The following is a 19,796-nucleotide window of genomic DNA, read 5'->3' as shown; positions in this document are numbered from 1 at the left end:
TCATTCAAGCTCTGCATACATAATGACACAATAAAGTTGTGAGACTCCCCGTCCTGCAGCGTCCTCTGGAGGTAGAAAGTGAGTCAGACCTAATATGGAGATAGAGTTTTCCAGGAAGGGCGTTGGCTTCCAACTCCAGTAATGTACACATTTTCCCCTCACTGGAAAGTTCTCTGGATATACACTTATTCTACTTTTTGCACTACTTATACACATTACTTCCATGTACACTCTGTGCTTCATTAGAGTCCCTGATGAGAACATCAACCTTCACATTTAAAAAAAAAAATAAATGTTGTCAGCTCCTTTGTTTTTCAGGCTCACTACAAACTCAGCGCTCTACAGATGAGCTGGTCACACTTTATAATAAGCATCATTGACATGGTACATTTACGGTTAATTGATACAATCCAGTAATTTACCTCTTAACAAACAAATGCTTTATAAATTATTAATCAAGCATTTGTTTTTGTAAAATTGCAAATTATGTTCAGATTACTTTTATTTGGTTAATTGTAATGGTTTAAAAAGCATTTGTTTGTTAACAGTAAAATAAATCAAGTTTACTCAACTACATATTATTAATGATGTTACTATAAAGTGTAGCTCTTGTATATTTTTTGTATTTGTCATGATATAACTTCTTATTTACCCATTCACTTAATGTGAACTTAAAGTCTGGAGACACAAAACAGACATGAGATTGACAGAAAAATACTTAGACAACTTTATTGTGTATCAAAATACTGTCTTACAAACACTTTTAAAGCCTTTTCTTAATTAAGGACAAGATTCATTTTTGTTTGGAAAGATAGATTAAGCACAAAGCGAGCTGGAAGGATGAAGGGGGGGTGAGATACAAACACTGAGCAGAAAACAAAGCAACATCTGTTCTCTTTTGGTTTTGGTCATCATTTCGGGACGTGACAAACCATAAAATCATCTTCTGCCCTTCTGTCCAGCACAACTTTAGAAACGTCCCTTTTTAAACCTTTTGATTTATACAAAAAAGTTCCAATCCACCACACACACACACACACGTAATGTTGATGTTTTTCTGAATCAGAGGCTGTCTGTATCCTAAGAGTTTTACAACCTAGGGAACATGCAGATCACAGGTTGGTATCACACATTAACACACACAGAAAGCGCTGTTTCTCAGCAGCAGTGGTGAGAGAGCAGGTGTGGGACTAACCATGAGAAAGCTTCTGTTAAATGTGTCTTCATGTTGCCCTACCTGTAATCTTTTGGAATTATTTCCCTATTCTAATCCATATAACGGCTTTAAGAACAGCAGTGCCTAAAACTGGATCACACTAGCAGCAGATCAAACAACTGGGTTAGTTAAAGAGCATCATGACCACCACATGCTGGAGCGGACTGGGCTGAGCATTTGGGGATATAGAACAAGGACAAGCTGTTCATCTGACTTTTCTATGGACAATTCAAGGTCTTACATCAAAGAGCTCTTTTACACATTCTTACATAGAAACCCAAGGGCCAGGAAGGCACATTACTTCTGACACTCTTTGGTTCAAGTCCTGTGATTGTTCATAAAAATCCAAATCCATTTAATATGTATGTAAGAGTAGCTCCTCCAGTGTAAACAGTAACCTTCCATCCAAAGCCGGACTCAGCGGGGCCAAAATCTACTGCTGCTACACTACACTACAATACACTATGCTATCATTCTACACTAGTTCAGACATGTCTACTAATGTCCACTGCTGGCTTACAGTAATAGAAAAGGTGCATCTTCTTCCTCCCTAGTTTACTGAATGACGTGATGAGCTGAATGAAACACATGGAATGAATGACCACAAAGACTATTAAAGATATTCTGTGACTATGCATTCATCTTTGGGATATTTTGGTGTTCTGATATTCATTTGTGGAAGAACAAACTCTCACATCAGTGTTTAGTCTCAGCCAGATGTCAGATGTCTGTTCTCTAAATAGTTTAAACATTAGATGCAAAAAACCAAAGCAAAAGTCAGAAATCTGAATTTGGAACATGGGAGGGTTTGGAGCTGTAAACAATGATCAATTAGATAGAATATCAGTTGTTGAGTACAGAACAGTGGTATGAGTTTCTGATTGTGGAGCTAGGGTTTTAGACAGTGATGTGGTAGGGGCTCCCGGGGATGTGTTCATCTCCCCACTTGACCACCAGGATGTACTCTCCCTTGTCTTTAAGCTGGTAGCTGACGTTGTACAATCGGTTACCCAAATGTTTCACTAGGATCTCCTCACAGGGGACCTTGGGACCATCCACACCAACCAGGAGCATGTTACGACCTGTTGATGGAAACACAGAGCATCTACATTCAAATATTGCTACTTTGATGATTCAAAGCTCTGCTCATGCGATACTATATAGTCAAAAGACATTGTATTTGTGCATAATTTCTTTGTGTGCAATGTGACAGTTTCAGCACAGAAATATGAGTGATGATTGAAAAATGATAATAGTAAAGTCTCACTCAAGAGTCGGTTCAGACTTGATGTTAACGTCTGTTAGTTCACAGCTACATTAACCAACTGTGATCAGATATTAATTCCTGCTCTATATACAAATGAACACATCCATCTCTGGGACAAACAAACACAATGTTTTTTACACAAAGACAGAAAGAAGCTCATGTAGAACATTTGCTGAATTTACAAGATGGTCCAAATAACGAAGAATGAGTCAGAGACAGAGTTTCACAGAGTTTAGAAAGTGTCTCCAACTCAACTCACTAAACGGACACATTTGTGTATGGGGACTCTCTCCACGGGGACAAAGAAGTAGCCTATTTTGTTACTGTTTATTATAAATAATAATAATAATAATAATAATAATAATAATAATAATAATAATAATAATAATAATAATAATGCGTTTTATTTGAAGGCGCCTTTCAAAGCATTCAAGGACACCGCACATAATGACAACAACAGTACAACACAAAAAACAGGAGACAATTTAGTGCAAAAATAAAATAGATAAGTAAGATGCAATTACATGGTGCCAGCTCGGCACGGAATTCACACTCCACAGTCCTCACTAGACAGGAGGTCGACCGGGCCGGGTTAGCCAGGGTTGAGCTTCTGAGGTGTGTCTTTGTAAAATTTGACACGTTTATAAAATGTTGTCTTCTTTCATAAATGGAGTGTAAATAGAGAAATCAGTGTAAACAGTGTGTTCAAACAGCTGATCAATGTTGGCAGGTAAGACTTTAGGCTGGTTTAATTGCCTTCTTTTAAATTTGTCTTTAAATCTCATGTAAAACATCATGTGTTTTACATGACTGGAAAATTGGTCAATTTCCAGGTTTTCCAGGACATGTGGTCAGCGCACCTCAGAGGTCAGTACCATCTAGACAGCTTGGTATTTGTGCAGATTTGACCGAAATTTGACCCACAAATCGAAGCCACTGACTGATTTACTGTGCCCCACAGTCATTTACTTTGCTGCATGATTTTGATGTTTGAATGCTTAGTTGATGATGCTTTTTTAGGCCTAATTGTTGTCAGGTTGCCATTTATTGAGCACAGAATACATTCTTATTTGTTCAAATTAAATTATCCTTCGTGCCCCAATTTCTCCACTCATTATAACATTTAAAAATTCTCTTTTCTGTTTACTAAGTGTCCCAAAATATTATTCCATAAACACATTCCAGCTTTTGTCCCAGACTTATTTCTTGGTGGAATTGAAGCAAACAAAGAAGATCACAATCACACAAACCTGCTTTGCTGCAGTCAACACTGAAGCTGTTTTTCTGACCGATGAAGCCCTTGGTCAGGCCCAGGCCCTTGGCAACAACCTTGCTGGCATCTGACTGGGTGGGAGCACCCTGGTGAGAACAGCTGATGGCACGGGTCACAGGGTCGACCATGACAGAAGATGTTTCGTGCATACTATGGCTGGACACAAGCTTGGAACCTAGAAGGAGGTGAGTGAAAGTTATTCTCAAAAGTATTTATGTACAGTTTAAATTAAATCCTTTCCAAGATATTTTGTCTTGCTGAATATAAAGATGTTCCTCACCAGTGATCTTGGCTTTGAAGGGGCTTCCAACGATGTGGTAAGGACCGCCGTATTTGATGGAAATTAGATAGTTGCCAGGAGCCATTGGGGTGTATGTGACCCTGTAGCCCTCAGGGCATTCCACACAGTCCATCTTCACCTTGGAGGGCCCATCGATGGTCACAGCTAAAGCACCAGGGCCTGCGCTGCTCGTGTTCACCACAAATTCACAAGCAGTTCCTGGAGGCAAACAAGACAGAATACGGAGATAGATGTCAAGTTTAGTAGGGCATGTGGAGAGACTGTTAAGGTGTCATTTAGTCGTCTCCTTTTGTTTTACCTGTGGTGCCTCCCTCCAGTCCTGGTCCGTAGGCAGACACCATCCCAGGGTCTCCAGCCTGGCCCGTCTCTCCAACTCGAATCTTAAACGGACTTCCAGGGATGTGACTTCCATTGAACTTAACATCAATTAGATAGAGACCATTCTCTCTGGGGATGAATCGCACTGCGTACTTATCTAGACAAACAGTGAGGAGGTTAAAGGTAAGGCACATGAAAACATCTTCTATCAGAAGTTGGCCCTAAATGTGACATCATGTGAGAAGAGGGTTTGGAAGCCGTCGCTACCTTGGTCAATCTCTGTGACGCAGCATTCCTCCAGAGCTCCAGATGGGCTGTGGACCTTTGCATCAATCACACCCTTCGCCCCGTTCAGGCTGACAGCAAACGATGCTGGCTGGTTCACCTTCAAACCCGACTCCTGCTCAACAACACATACTCACACACTCAACACTGGATCACCATTATTTCACTGAAGAACTATCCAACTTTTCCTCCGCTGACCTCAACGATCAGCAAACTGTTTCTTAATACCGTCTACTAAATAACATCATGATCACCACAGTATTATATTTAGATAACTTGTGCTTCTATTTGCCTTACCTGGAGGTCGCTAAAAAGGCTAAAGAGGAGGGCTGTGCAGTGAAAAGGTAGAGGGCAGGTAACTGTTAGCAGTTCGACAGAAGCAGAAGAGAAGAGAGAAAGTCAGTGACATATTTCTGTGAGAATGAGCAGGTGTTGACAGTTTTATCAGTGAGAATAACTGTACGTTTATGCATATGTGTTTTTGTGTGAGGGCAGGTCTGTGTGCAGTTGAAGATACATATTAATGTATGAAAGTCAGTGTTGTCCATCTCCACCAGAAAAAGAAAAAATAATAAAGAAGTCAGAATTATGGGATGGTTGTTTTGGTCCTTGCTTCCACAGGGTTGTATGTACCTGTGTGAGTGTGTACAGAGACAGAAGAGAAACAGCCCATGGCAGACCTCTTTAACCCTTTAGCGCCCCTTATCACTGTCAGAGGTGGGAGGCTGTTGGGAGCCTTTAGAATGAGGCGCGAGAAACACACACAGTCCTCTAGTATTCCAGAAGCCCTCACACTGTCTGACAATGCAGTAGCAGAGCTGATCCCCTCCTGCATCTAATGCTTTCACTCTATCCATCTACACCTGCCAAAACACTTACTGAACCTAACTATTACACTTCACTGGTAGAATTGCCAAATAAGACTCTGCCATCTGTCATTGGTACCAACTCTACACTATCCACACCCTCCTGAGCTGAAAGTTCTGGTGCGTCTGTTGTTTAAAACCACACAAACTGAACTGCAAAACTTTCAGCAAGGTAGACCTTTCTGCAAATCTTTTTCATTGCATTGTTCATGATATATCCTGCCCATCACCAGACTTTTTCAATCTGATATAGCCCAAAGTAAAACTATGATCTGCTGCTGCTGCATTGTAGGCAGTGCACTGTGGCCTGGTGTCTGTGCACACGGATGTGTGTGTGTCTCAGAGCCTCACCTGAAGACTGGCAACAGTGAGGCGACGGGCGTCATCTGACGGCGAAGCCACAGGGACGATGAAGGGGCTGTCAGGGATGTGCTCGTCGTTGAAACGAATCGACACCTCATAGTCTCCTATTGGAGAACAGATTTAAGGTCAGAAACAGCCACACTAACACAAAGACAGTGACAGGACTTAACAACAGACATGCATAGGTTAAAATGCATTAAAGAGCAGAAATGTACAGCACAAATGCAATTTATACTGCAGCAGATTTTCAATTGTCATCCAATCATGTCTCCTCTCACCAGGCTCCTGCACGATGTAGGACACTCCACTGGAGCCGTCCTTGCGGTCCTCAAAGGCGATTTCAGCCTTGCTCGGTCCCTCCACAGCAATGCTGAGACCTCCGGCTCCAGCCTCTCTTGTCCAGATACTGAACTCCGCTACAAACAGCACAGAGGCCAAAACAGAGTCAGGTGCACTATACACACACACACACACACACACACACACACACACACACACACACACAAACCTGGTTCTCCAGCCTCTGCTCTCTCCAGGCCTGGTCCTCCAGCACGAACCTTATGAGCCCCGCCTTCTCCCAGGGGGCCGACCGTAAACTGGAAGGGGCTGCCAGGCACATGCTGCCCGTTGTATCTCACACACACAGTGTGAACACCCGTCTCAGTGGGGACAAAACGAATGCAGTAGGTGTTGTTCTCTCCCTCCATGATGTCCGCCTTGTGAATCTGGCCAGACGGGCTGGTCACCTGAGCTGTCATGTCTGCTATGCTGATCTCTGAAGAGACGACACACAGACATTTGAATCATTGAAAACACACATGCATTAGGTGATGAAATTTACTAAATGAACAAACAGACATTTTAAGAAATATGCTTCACTTTGAGTTGGATGAAAAGACTGATTTCAAGTTCTCTTTGCTGCAGCTTTATTTGGCTGTAGCTAGCCACCATTAGCAAGAATCCCAGTTAGCTGTGGAGCTAAATGGCCCTTTCAACAGAGAGAAGTCTGTATGCGCCGAAACCTCAGATCAAAGGGGGAGTCACCACAGGCAACAAGGCTCAGCTCAACCATTCTTACCATTAAACTGCAATTAAGCTCGTCTTAGTTCAGTAAAAAAGAGACACTTCAATTCAGACTGCGTACGGTTGTATTATTCTGTTTAGGAAAGAAAATAGATATAATTATATTTAATTTCTTGGAATTTTAGGAGACAGGACGGGCTAGCTCATTAGCATGCTAACATCAGTAGACATCTCTGTAACATGTCTTTGACAGGACTTCAGCAATGTTGTTTCTTCACACTCTGCTGTGATGTTAGTTCATTTTTCTTGTTTTCATGTTTTAAAAATAATTAACTAATTCTGGCTATAACTTACAGATTGCTCCTTTAATGTGAAGGTAAATCCAGCAGGCAGGTAGTCTAAAGGTAACAAAATCCAACCATCAGCAAAAACACGTTTATTCTGCTTTTTTTTCTGTGTGGGCTAACATTAGCTAAAGCTAGTCTACGTACCGACCGGTAAACTGTCACAGAAGGAACACGGAAGCAAAAAAAGCCAGATTGCACTTAACTGAGGGAGGTAGTGCTGGCTCATGACTCATGACACTTTTCATTGTGTTAGAGGAAGAACGTGTAATTTGTTTTTTCAAAAGTAGAAGTAGTCTCACTCTAAAGTCATGCACAGAAAATAGAGAAAAGCTGTTGCCCAAATTCAGCAACAACAGGATTTTCCAAAGTATTCTTTCTACAGTTTCAGCGATAATAAATCTCATAAATCACACCCACGGCGTCATAATGTGAGTTCTGAAGAGTTTCTACCATGACTACAATGAGATGCATTAGAATTTCATTATGTCCTGTCACAGTCACCTGGGATCTTAAGACTGAGGTCACACTGGCTGCCAACATTGGCGACAGATGCTGCTCTCCTCTTCCTGGTGATGCTCTCCTTCATCCTGCCCTCCCCGGTTACCTTCACTGTGAACGCACTCCCTGTGCACATAAAAACACCATGATTGATTCAGTTTAGTCACTCAGAACAGCATTGCTACGCTCTGTCATTCCGGTCTGCTTTAAGGTACACACCTGGCACATGTTGGTCAGCAAACTTTATGTTAATGATGTAATTTCCTGGTTCAGTGGGGCAGTAGGTGACCTTACAGGTGCCGTCCTCCTGGTCCTCAGTGTTGATGTCCACTTTACTGGGTCCCTCAATGGACAGGCTCAGGCCACCATAGCCTGCCAGGAAGAAATGTGGGAGTAGGACAAACATGCAATAAGGATGACAAAAAAAAATACTTGTTATATAAATATTTAATACTTGTTACCAACAACTACCTGCTTCACGGGTGTCAATGATGAACTCAGCGGGCTCAAAGGTCCTAGCCTCACTCAGGCCCTGGCCACTCACACGCACACGGCTAGCATCACCAATCTCTGATTGGTTGATCATAACAGAAATGGGGCTGTTGGGAATATGGCGATTGTTCTTCTTGATGTTCACCAGGTGTTCTCCAATCTCCTTAGGAACAAATGAGATGCCTGTGACAGACAGATACACATTAGCAGGAGGGAAGGGTTAGAACAAGGTCAATAATCTGACAACAGCTAAGACTGAACTTTTCAGCCGCCTTCTCCTTGCTTACATTCGACACACACTTACCAACATGTCCGTTACGCAGCACCTTTAGCAGGCAGGGCTCCTCGCGGCCCGAGGGCGTGGTGAGTGAGGCGGTCAGCTGGTTGAGGTCAAGCTCTCCTATGTCCAGTGGGATATCTGCGGCTGAGCCCACCTTCAGATGGGACATCCTCATGGAGTCATCACCTGAAGACATAACAGTGACAGGTCAGTTAGGGCACACCCTGAAAGGAGAATAAATTATAGGGCAGTGGTTCCAGAATCTTTTCTGCCATACCCCCGATTACATTTTTATCAACTACTGTCAATATTTGGAAAATTAGAAAGCCTAAAGAAAGTTTCTGACCCCACTGACAGAGTTCTTACACACAACTGACTCAGCCGTCTCCTCCTACACATCTTTGTCGTTCTTGACTGCAGATGTTTGATTGGTGAACACCATTGCTTGTTATTATGCTTATGGAATAATGCAGACATTTTGACTTGCATTTGAATCGATGTGATTTATGAGGGCTTTGTTCCATCAATTATCACAATGTAAAGCAGCAATAAATAACACTATTAGTGACACCTGTGTTTGACAAGCCAAAATATGACTCCATTTTCTTTCTACATTTTAACCCTGTTCATGCGTCTCCCCATTTAAGAATCAAGGACTTGAGAATAGGGGCGACTGTTGTCCAGCGGGTAGAGCAGGTCGGCTAGTGATTGGAAGGTCGCTGGTTCAAATCCCGCCTTGTATGGAGGCCTCTGCCATCAGATGAGCTGGCGACTTGTCCAGGGTGTACCCTGCTCTTGCCCAGAGACTGCTGGGATTGGCTCCAGCAAAAACCCCCGCAACCCCATAAAAAGGGATAAAGTGGTTACATACAATGGATGGATTGAGAATAGATGATATTACCGGTAATTCTAGCAGAGAAGGGGCTGCCAGGGATGTGCTTGTCATTATATTTGACCAGGATGCTGTAGTCTCCTGGCAGGACAGGCAGGTAGGACACAGTGCACGTCCCATCCTGGTTGTCCAAACAGCTGATGTCCGCCTTGGATGGACCCTCAATGGCCAGAGACAGACCACCTACAAGAACATGCCAGGAACAGATGGTGTTTTTGTGTGATTAGTCTTCATTATTAACTGTATATGTTTTTATGATTGTGTAGCATGATTATTTATTCTGTGATGTTATCCATGTTTGGATGTTTCTTTATGATGTTTTATGTTATTCTGATGAGCATGTGATGCACAAGAAATTTCAGTGCGAGCGGACATTAAAGTGTCATCTCTACAACAGCTGCTGCATACTGCCAGGTGTATACTGCCACGTGACTGCGTCTTACCCTCTCCAGCATCTTTAGTGTTAACAGTGAAGACAGCAGGCTTGTTGACAGTCCCATGAATGAGGCCGGGGCCATAGGCACTGACATTACCACTGTTCATGTAGTCCACATAGAACTGTAAAGGACTTCCTGTGAATGACAACAGAGAAAAGGAAAAAGAGCAGGAGATATCATTTATCTTGCACCTCATAAAACATCTCTTGTATTTCTGTAAACTCTTCAGACGGATGCTGTACCTGGGATGTGGATGCCATCATATTTGATGTCCATCTCGTGCAGGCCAGCCTCAGTGGGAGCATACTTAACAGTAACAGTGCCGTCCTTGTTGTCCGTGATGTCAGGCTTGGCCACCTTGCCTGAAGGCATTCGGACGTCACCTTTAGCAGAAAACAGAAACAGACAGTGTGGTAAACACTAGAGCATGGAAACCTGTCTGAACCTGCCGGGACCGGCCGGGCCATGGGTCGGGCTGCAAGAAAAATGTTGAAACGATGTTCAGGTCCGGGTCTGGCTTGTTGCCTCAAAGATGTAAAACATATGTTAATACATTTCTATTTTGTATCTCTGTGCATAGAACAGTGCCATTTTGAGGTAATACACACTGTACATACCTATAATCAGGATGACTAGGCAAGCTGTAACCATGGTAACAACTGTTACTTATGTGATCATTTACCCATATTCACCTTTTCACTCTCTCTACAAATTATATCCAGCTGTACACAAATTAAAGCCAGAGGGTGACCATCGCTGTGGTGCCTCCCTACTATATTTGTGATTTTGAATGCTAGCTGTTCTATGTTCTTTGTAACATATGTAACAATGATGTTTTGGAAATCAGAACCATCTGTGCGGTTCCCAGCTGCTCCGGCAGTGGTGGCAAACTTCGCCTTTGGAAAACTACTGAATGTGAAAAGACTAGCCTAACTTCATGAAGAGTGAGGGAGCAAACACTATACACAGATTCACTGGGCGTGGTCAAGATATTTGGCTGAAGTGGATCAATAATATTATCATTATTATTATAGCCATTGTTAATAAATTAATATCATTGTAATTTTGACCCTTTGCGAGTGAACTGAAATTGGCATTTTGTTGCCAGATGATTAATTTAATGATCTTGAATACCTACTCATCAAAACCTTTTTTTCACTAATACAACTTTAATTTGCAGACTAGTACAAGTAGTTCCTCCTTTCAAACTCGGCTCGTCACAAACTTTTGGCGCGAGCAGGGTAAAAAAAAAGAAAATGCTTCGAACATCATGAGGCGAGTTGGGGTTGGGATCGATTACTATTCTCTGGAACTCAACAACACAGAAATCATCACTACAGACTGCTGCAGATGTGTGTATTTTACCTGTGATCTCTCCCTTCTGGATGGTGAATGGGATGACCAGGTCAAATGGTCTCAGCCCTGCCACATCCAGACCATTCATTCCCATCGGTCTGTCCGTTGCCTGGAAGACAGAGGGCAGAGGTCAGACACTGCCTGTGTGGAGGTTGGGATGATGGGTGTGGTTACAGTAACAGCATACGTCACAGATGCAGTCAACAGTGCAGGACAGAGGGGTACAAGCTTCCACACACCAACAAACACAATAGGATGAGACAATCATGAGATGAAATGATTGACAATGGAGATGACAATGGTGACCAAGGTCAGGATGATGACATCAACACACACTGTGAGAGAGAATGAGATGAGGACAAAAACACTGGTAGCATAAGGGAGAGGAAAGAAGTTAGCCATTTTCAAAATGTGGAGCAGCTGACACGTCCACATTGATGAGTCTCAAAATGGCTGGTTTGGTCTCCTAAGCGAGTTGACATACAGACAGGCTGCACAATCAATGGAAAATATCTTATTTCCAAATTACTCAAAATATTTTCAATGTTGCTGAATTGAAACTGCACGTGATTTTAGTAGTGCGACACTCATGAGGAGAAAGTTTGTGTTTTGAAATCGCGCAGCTCTGTTGCACTGTCCATGTGTGTAATGAATCCTGTTTATGAGTTGATGGGAGGTAAATGAGAGAAAAAGCCCGTCAGAGATGAAACACCTGCAATGAGAGACAGCAGACACTGATGCAGGCTGATGACAATGATGTAGACAAGAGAAAGGGGTAACAGAGGAAGCTGAACAAAAATTTAGTTGAGAGGGACGAGAGAAGCTGGAGGCAGAGGTTTTAGGTACCCAGGGCTGTTGAGCGTAGTACTGGGGCATTTGGTTCTGCTGCATGAGCTGGTCTGACGGAGCTCCTTCCAGCGCCTGAAAAGGGTGGGAGATGGTAAGGGGGTGGGTAGGGGATGGAAAGGGTCAAACAGATGGAAGGGAATGGTGGGGAATAAAACAGTAGTCAGAGTGATTCAAAAAAAATGTCTGATGCCACCAGGAGCCAATCATGAAGCTTCTGTAAGGAGAAACAGTGTCAAGGATCTTTGGTCCACACAGCATCTCTCTCTCTCTCTAACGCCAAACACAAACAGAGCGAAGTACGTTGATCACACTGTTGGTGTTCCTAAGGAAACATCAGCTGTTTCTCAGGAATGTTCCTCTTGAATGATGAAATCAGTAAGTTTGGTTTGGACCCTAACCCAATAACTAAGACAAATTAGCCCTGAATCATCAATCCATCAGTCCATAGCCTACAATAGCAAGTTCCATCCTTGTACCTATTTTTGTCCCGGCCGCCATGAAAAAGATTCTGACACACAGATTTGTTGTTTAGAAAGTAGTGTCTTCATTTAGTTGTGCAAAGTGTTTTTTTCTTTGTTCTAGTACAATAATGACGAGCATTATCATCATTATGTGCTATTAAATATCATAAGACTTGTCATTAAATTTGCCTTGGATTTGATCATAAAAAGCGACTCTTCTGTTTATTTTTCTCTGTATGTGAGTGTAAAATCCATCATTATGCAAATGACAGTGTTATAAACTGTGTTGCTGATGCTGTTCAATGAGCCACCGAGAAATCACAACATTACTTTAATGCGCTTGACAATGTATCTATTTTCATAACACATAACAAGAATCCACATTTTTTTTCGTTATTCTTCAGATTTAAAGACATACATTACAATAATGTATAATGTAATATAATAATGAGTGCTGACTGGAGCTGGAGGGGAAATGCAGTTTAGTTCATGAACGTAACTATACAGAGAGGAGAGGGGGAAAAGAAGAGAGAGAACCAGAGTCTCTGCTGAGTGCTGACTTCACTCAGAGGTTCACCTCAATTCAAACACACAGACACACAGACAGACAGACAGACAGACAGACACACAGACACACAGACAGACAGACAGACACACAGACACACAGACAGACACACAGACAGACAGACACACAGAACGACCCTTGGTGCGTGCTGATGCTTGCCAACTTATAGCTAATGTGCAGTTAAGTAATTTGGCTGTTTAGGGTGAATTAAAACAAAAATGTGAATAAACAGAACGGATCCTGCTATCAAAGTCCCTTCACTGGTGGTGAACACACCATTAAATATCCCCCTTCTAATGAAGAAAATCTGTGACCCATGCACAAATGCTCACAGGTCATGTTTTAAAGTTTGATTCACATTAAATTTGTTCACGTTCGTAGTGACCAATGCAACCGGATGAAAAGCACATTTACACTGAATCAACTTGGATTTCTCTGGTTTAAACATTGTTGGAAATATTTGGAATAATGTTAGTACACAACTGACCAACAATGGAACAAAGGTCTTACTGTTTCAGATATTTTAATGCAAAACTCAGATATCATATCTCTAGACACTTTTTTCTGCCTGTCTGTGATTGCTCTGCCTGAGTCTGCACCTGGTTCATCATCAGTTTTGTATGCTCAGCCAACCTGCCCAGTATGAATAAAGGGTTAACTCACCGTGACTTGAAAGGGACTGTTAGGGATGTGCTCTCCTCCGAAACGGACGCAGATGACATACTCGCCAGGCTGCGGGGCCGTGTAGAAGATGTCAAATGTGCCATCCTCATTTTCAACAACATCCACGTCGAGCTCTGCCCCCTCCGGCGTGCACACACTGCATGTCACCTTGCCTTTCCCAGCAGCTTTAGCATCCACTGTGATGACTGTCTGTTCGCCGATCTGGATTGTTGGGCCAACACCGGCACCTTAAGAATTGGGAGGAAAAGATCAGTGATGAGGCAGACACACAGACACACACAGACACACACAGACACACACAGACACACAAACACGCACGCAACCTCAATAATGAGCATGCACATTCCCCAACCATGAGACCAGGTTAAAGTTGAATGAAATCTAGTCATGTTATTTTCATCTACTGTGTGTTGTTACCAATGACTCACACGTTATCATCAAACAGATTCCATGAGGACTGAAAACTAGATTAGCCATTTCCACCATGCCATCCTACCTACTCTGTTAGTCCATTAGTTTGTCCAATAATAGAGAGGAGACAGAGACAAACAGTTATGAGAGTGGAAGTAAGAGATGAGATGAGAGGAAACAATGTATGGCAGAGAGAACTACAAGAGAAGAAAAAGTAAAGTGAGGGATAGAGAATGGCATAGCATATTGAAAGCTGGTGCCAACGTACTCCATGCTGACAGAAAAGACAGGAAAGTTGGACGAGTTCCTCGACATTCTGAAGTCGTTCAGTAGGCTTACCTAAACCGTGACCGCCGATTGAGACTGATAATAGGAACGGTGAGAAGCAGGGGAGCAAGAAAAAAAAAAGTGACAAATAAAAGACAGTCAGGTGGGGTGGGGGTGGTGGGAGGCAATTACTGTGCTTCAATCACTTGGATGAAAACAAATGGTGGTGGAGGAGAGTGAAGCAGGTAGTGGTGGTGGTTGGGGGGTCTGTGTGTGTGTGTGTAGCGGGAACTTGGGTCAGGGAAAGTGTAACTGAGGAGCACAGCGTGAGGAACACAACATGACAATGCATGAAAAAATGAGACATGAGCAGCAGGTATGCTGAGAGACATAACCTTAAATAAGTGAGCTGGTATTTCCTGCCCTCTCACAGATGTTCTATCTCTTTAAAATCTGCTCTGAGGATATTTGACTTGAAATAAATCAAGTGTAATGAAAGTTATAATGGGAGATTATGGTTTGTGATTACTTTAAATGGCACACAATGCAGCTTGGAAATAAAAATAATTTCCGGTGAATTACAATTGCTGCTCAACAAAACACTAAACAGGGAATAATGTTGTTTCATTTAAAGGAATAGTTTGACATGTAAGGACAGACGTTCACTTTCTGGTTCCATAACTCTCTTGAATGAAAGAGAGCGTACTGTATGTATGTAAAGTGTATGAATGCTATGACGCTAGAGCCGGCAGCCGCTAGCTTAGCATAACGACTGGAAGTGGGAACAGGGAAATGGCTGGTCCAGCCCTGTTCAAAAGGTACATAAATCCACCAATCAGCACCTCTAAAGCTCTCTCATAAACATGTTATGTGTCATTTGTTTACATCAGCAATGGACATCTCTTGTGGCTTCAACTTGGCATTCTTAAGTACATACTGATGTCCCACCCATATGTGTGTCCTCTTACCACCAGCACTTGAGACTACAAAGTTACAAAACCTGCCTGCTTCCTATAATGTCAGGCTATTGCTTAAAACTTTAAAACTGTCTGAAAACGGGATGAAACATAACAACAACAACAACAACAACAATAATAATAATAATAATAATAATAATAATAATAATAATAATAATACAATTAATAACAACAACCACAAAAACAACAACAACAACAACAACAACAACAACAACAACAATTTAGTTTAACGCTTAATTTGGTAATCATTTTGAGGGGTAAATGAGACTCATTGGTGTTTTTCTATTACAACATGGAACAATCTTGTGAGATGTCATTGTTGCAATAGGACCATTATAACTATAAAATGTGTTCAACTGCAGCAGGAAGTAACAGCATGAAAATCTGGCGTGTATTGTGCACACCATTCAAATGAATCATCCTGCAGAATGACTATAACTCCAATGTATTTTGAGTCAAATGATATAAAGTCAGAGCATTACTTCCTCTTCAAGATAAAATAAAACGTATGAGTAGGATTTGTGTAACAACCTGTACGGAGGTCGCACAGTCCTTGACATACCTGTTACAGTGCATTTGCTGGCATCTCCGGTTGGCAGGGCCCTGATACGGTATGGTGAGTATGGGATCTCATCTCCTCCGTACTTAATGAGGATGGTGTATCTGCCAGTCATGTCTGGCACATAGGACACCAGGTAGGTCCCATCATGGTTGTCACGGATGTTGGCCTTCTTAGGCTTCCCCTCTGGGTCCTGTCGGGGGAAGTTACCAAAGTTTGAAAACAGTTACCAAAGTATTTACCAGCAATTTTCTTTTTAAAAATGTTTGTCACATGTGAGCACTTACAGTGATCTGCACAGCCAACAGTCCCTCGCCCGCGTCTTTAGCATCAATGGTGAACTCAACAGGCAGAGAGGCAGGCACCCCAGTGGTGTTGAGGCCGGGTCCGCTGGCACGCACTTTACTGGCATCGTGTGTGGGAAGCACCTTCACCTTGTAGGGGCTGACAGAGGGTGAGAGGAGAAACTGTAAGCATGAAGACAAACTGACAAGAAACATAAACCCAGATTGCTGGATAATGTTGATGTGTGCTTTAGTGGGTTACCTGCGTGGTATCTCCTCATCAGCGTACAATACATTAATGGAATATGGTCCCTCTCTAGTGGGAACATAGTTGACTGTGTGAGTCTGGTCACCGTTATCCACCACCTCCACAGGCTCCACCACACCTACACACACACACACACACACACACACACACAGACACACACAGACACACACAGAAACATAAGGAAGTTAAGCATTGTAATTCTTGCTTAGTATCTATTTTTATCCCCATGCATTAACACTGGAACACACACTTACCTTTGGGTCCTTGTACGCGGACCTGCAGGGGGGCCACCCCAGCTTTAGAGGCATCTACTGTGAATGCCTGAGGAATGTTGGCCCTGACATTGTTGCCAAGGCCTGGACCCTGACACTTCACCTTGGTACTGTCCACTGTGTCACTGACTGGCACCGAGAATGGACTACCTGCATGGACAAAACATCAGAAAGTAGCTTTTTAAAAAAGTCTTCTGAAGTGTCTTAGTAGTTTACAGGCCTACATAGTCAAGTTTTATAAACTTCATCATATGAAAAACCCTCTCTCACTGTTCCCATCTTTACGCTGTCAGACCTGAGCTGCTGAGACACAACAGAAGTGTATTCACTGTATTCCTGTCCATTCAGGAAAAGGAACCACACTTTTAATGTGGGATAAACCACAACCAGATCAGTGCTAAATTAATGTTAAACATCTGATAGTAATTTGGAAATGTTTCTTTCCCACCTTTGATGGGTTGTCCTCCATAGGTGATGTTGAGGTTGTATGTGCCAGGCTCATATGGGATGTACTCCACACTGCAGCTGCCATCTTTGTTATCAGTGCAGGACATTTTAGCCTCTGATGGACCCTCCATTGCCAGACCGAGACCACCTGTACCTGCTCCTCTGAAGAGGGAATGATGGACATAAAAAGGAAACACATTAGTGACATTTGTGCTGTCCACCTTGAACTTTTCCAAGTCACTGTTTTGTTCACTTACCGGGTTTCCACTGTGAACTTGTTTGGCTTATTGGTGGTACCGCATTTCAGGCCAGGACCATGCACACGAACACGTGCTGGATCACAGCCTTCAGTGACGGCAACACGGAATGGACTTTTAGGCACTGGAGATCCCTCATAACAAACCTCGACATTGTGTGGGCCTGAAGCATACACACAGTATGAGCACCAATCAAAACGCATGAAATGGAGGATCTAATAATAAACGTACAAATTATGCACATGCTGTTACTTTTGAACTCACCCTCCTCATAGGGAGTGTACTCTACACTGTAGGTGCCATCTCCGAGGTCGGTGATCAGGGCGTCTGTGCGGCTGCCAGACGGGTTGCTGATGAGGGTTTTGATGTGGTCGCCTCCAGTCTGTGTGAGGGCACGAGCGTCCACAGTAAAATCGGTCGTCGCCTCACGGAAAACACCTAAAAACAGGGCAGGGAACGTATAACATGTAGGTGAATTGTCTGTGAGCTTGTAAAGGCTTAGGTTACACTGAGTACACTAATACCAGTACTAAATCTGTACATCACACTTTGTGGAACTAATTTTTTTATATAAGGCTAAATGAGGTCAATAGCTGTGCTGTGTTAAAATGGTATTGACAAATAAATGTTTAATGTGATACCAAGTCTGTCTTTTAAGGCCAGTGTCAGCCATGATACCAATATTGTAAAGAATGATATTAACAAAATATGTGCAGGATAATCAAACTGAAAACAAGTAAATATCTGTGTCACATACATAAAAGCACATCTGAAGTATGCAGCAGGTTTTTTACCTTTGCCCTCCACTCCTGGTCCGAACACACGGACTCCACTGGCATCCACTGCAGGCTCCACGTTGAGCCGGGCAGGGAAGTTAGGCACATCCTGGCCACCGTAGCGGATGGTGAGCGTGTATGAGCCAGGGTAGAGAGGGATGTATGTGATTGTGTATGTCCCGTCTCCATTGTCCTGTATGTGAACCTCGGCCTCAGTGCCGCTGTCTGAGATGATCTCAATGGTCAGATCAGCTGGGCCAGCATTGGTACAGTCCACAATGAATTCCCCTTTCTCCCCGACCTTGGCGCGCTCCAAGCCTGGGCCAGAGCAGCGTACCTGACAGGACAGGATAGAAGGGACAGAGATAAACAATTGATGCCTTGAAGTGCGTCAGCAACAAAATTACTTTCAAATTAATAGAATATGAATAAAATGTGTGCCGTATAAATTAATTTGAAAGACGTGGAACACTAATGCCTGACAGTAAGTGTGACTGACCTTGGAGGGATCTGAGACAGGGTAAGCTGTAGGAGTGAATGGTGAACCAGGGATTGGCACGCCATCATAGGTCAGTTCAACCTGGTATGGCCCTGTCTCCCGGGGGATGAACTTCACCTGACTGGTCTCTGGGCTCAGCCCTGGCTCAACCTTGAACGAGAAACATCAGTGTATAAACAGGATTTAAAAACATAGATATTAACAGCAACACATATTAGAGATGCAAGAAATCTAAGATATTTGTTGCATTATAAAAATCAAGGCAAGTCCTAGCTTGGAAAATAATGTCAGAATAAAGAAATTCAATCATAGGCCATACCTTGCTGGCAACTGGCTTCCCTGATGGCGCCGTCACCTTGGCAGCTACCTTGCCCTGACCGCCAGCACCCTTTGATTTGACAGTCACTTCCTGGTCTTTGCCAACAGTCATCTCTAGAATAACAATTTCACACAGAGCAAAGTGACTGGTTGGAAAAGGACTATTCCAGATAATCCATGATAGGTGTTTAATGTAGGCAGCCATTAAAAGACAATAATTTATGAAAACATATGGTAAATATTTGTCATCAGCCCAAGTGTTTTACTTACAACTTAACTCATAATCATAATCATTATTATCTATCATGTATTTTTCATCTTTTTTTTCCTTTTCCTGGCAGCAGTGAGCTTCCATACAAACAGGAGAAATGGTACAGGTCAAGAGTAAAACAAGATCATTTTCACACTGTATCCTGGAAAGAATGAAAAAAATGACTTCAGCTCTGGTACCGAGTGTTCAACAAGAGATCGAAAGGCGACAGGATTGTACGTACTGTCTCCCAGGCCTGTGATGTTGATCTTGCTGAGATCCACTGTGGGTGCCACAGCAACATTAAAGGGGCTCTTGGGAATGTGATCTCCACCATAGGTCACAGCAACTCCAAGAGGACCCTGAGGCAGAGAAGACAGGAGGCAGACGGATGTGATCATACAAACTATTATGTGGGAAAAGGTGGACAGACTAATG

The 19,796-nt window shown here is 42.8% G+C and overlaps 1 protein-coding gene across 4 annotated transcripts in view; it reads right to left on the bottom strand.

Annotated features, from left to right (window-relative positions):
• Positions 1-703: 703 nt before the first annotated feature.
• flna (filamin A, alpha (actin binding protein 280)) overlaps positions 704-19,796 on the bottom strand; it is a 52,550-nt gene continuing 33,457 nt past the window's right edge. Inside the window, exons 20-49 of one of the 4 annotated variants that reach the window (XM_030423572.1) lie at positions 19,603-19,720; positions 19,110-19,222; positions 18,791-18,940; positions 18,310-18,628; positions 17,780-17,953; positions 17,516-17,678; positions 17,260-17,420; positions 16,794-16,961; positions 16,534-16,657; positions 16,275-16,431; positions 15,991-16,180; positions 14,524-14,547; positions 13,753-14,000; positions 12,061-12,135; positions 11,224-11,323; positions 10,101-10,241; positions 9,865-9,993; positions 9,431-9,604; positions 8,554-8,715; positions 8,229-8,432; positions 7,977-8,129; positions 7,761-7,883; positions 6,398-6,664; positions 6,168-6,305; positions 5,878-5,993; positions 4,643-4,775; positions 4,356-4,532; positions 4,037-4,255; positions 3,734-3,931; positions 704-2,298 (exon numbers count right to left, since the gene is read on the bottom strand). In XM_030423572.1, coding sequence (XP_030279432.1) covers positions 2,114-2,298; positions 3,734-3,931; positions 4,037-4,255; positions 4,356-4,532; positions 4,643-4,775; positions 5,878-5,993; positions 6,168-6,305; positions 6,398-6,664; positions 7,761-7,883; positions 7,977-8,129; positions 8,229-8,432; positions 8,554-8,715; positions 9,431-9,604; positions 9,865-9,993; positions 10,101-10,241; positions 11,224-11,323; positions 12,061-12,135; positions 13,753-14,000; positions 14,524-14,547; positions 15,991-16,180; positions 16,275-16,431; positions 16,534-16,657; positions 16,794-16,961; positions 17,260-17,420; positions 17,516-17,678; positions 17,780-17,953; positions 18,310-18,628; positions 18,791-18,940; positions 19,110-19,222; positions 19,603-19,720 — 4,803 coding nt within the window. In that variant the 3' untranslated portion in view covers positions 704-2,113. The remainder of the gene's footprint in view (positions 2,299-3,733; positions 3,932-4,036; positions 4,256-4,355; positions 4,533-4,642; positions 4,776-5,877; positions 5,994-6,167; positions 6,306-6,397; positions 6,665-7,760; positions 7,884-7,976; positions 8,130-8,228; positions 8,433-8,553; positions 8,716-9,430; positions 9,605-9,864; positions 9,994-10,100; positions 10,242-11,223; positions 11,324-12,060; positions 12,136-13,752; positions 14,001-14,523; positions 14,548-15,990; positions 16,181-16,274; positions 16,432-16,533; positions 16,658-16,793; positions 16,962-17,259; positions 17,421-17,515; positions 17,679-17,779; positions 17,954-18,309; positions 18,629-18,790; positions 18,941-19,109; positions 19,223-19,602; positions 19,721-19,796) is intronic. The other 3 variants (XM_030423574.1, XM_030423573.1, XM_030423575.1) reach the window with 3 other exon arrangements.

This window comes from Sparus aurata, chromosome 7 (assembly GCF_900880675.1).
Source record: "Sparus aurata chromosome 7, fSpaAur1.1, whole genome shotgun sequence".
In the NCBI taxonomy this organism is placed as follows: Eukaryota; Metazoa; Chordata; class Actinopteri; order Spariformes; family Sparidae; genus Sparus; species Sparus aurata.
The sequence above is the reverse complement of the archived record's forward strand: the minus strand, read 5'-3'. Positions and strand labels throughout refer to the sequence as shown.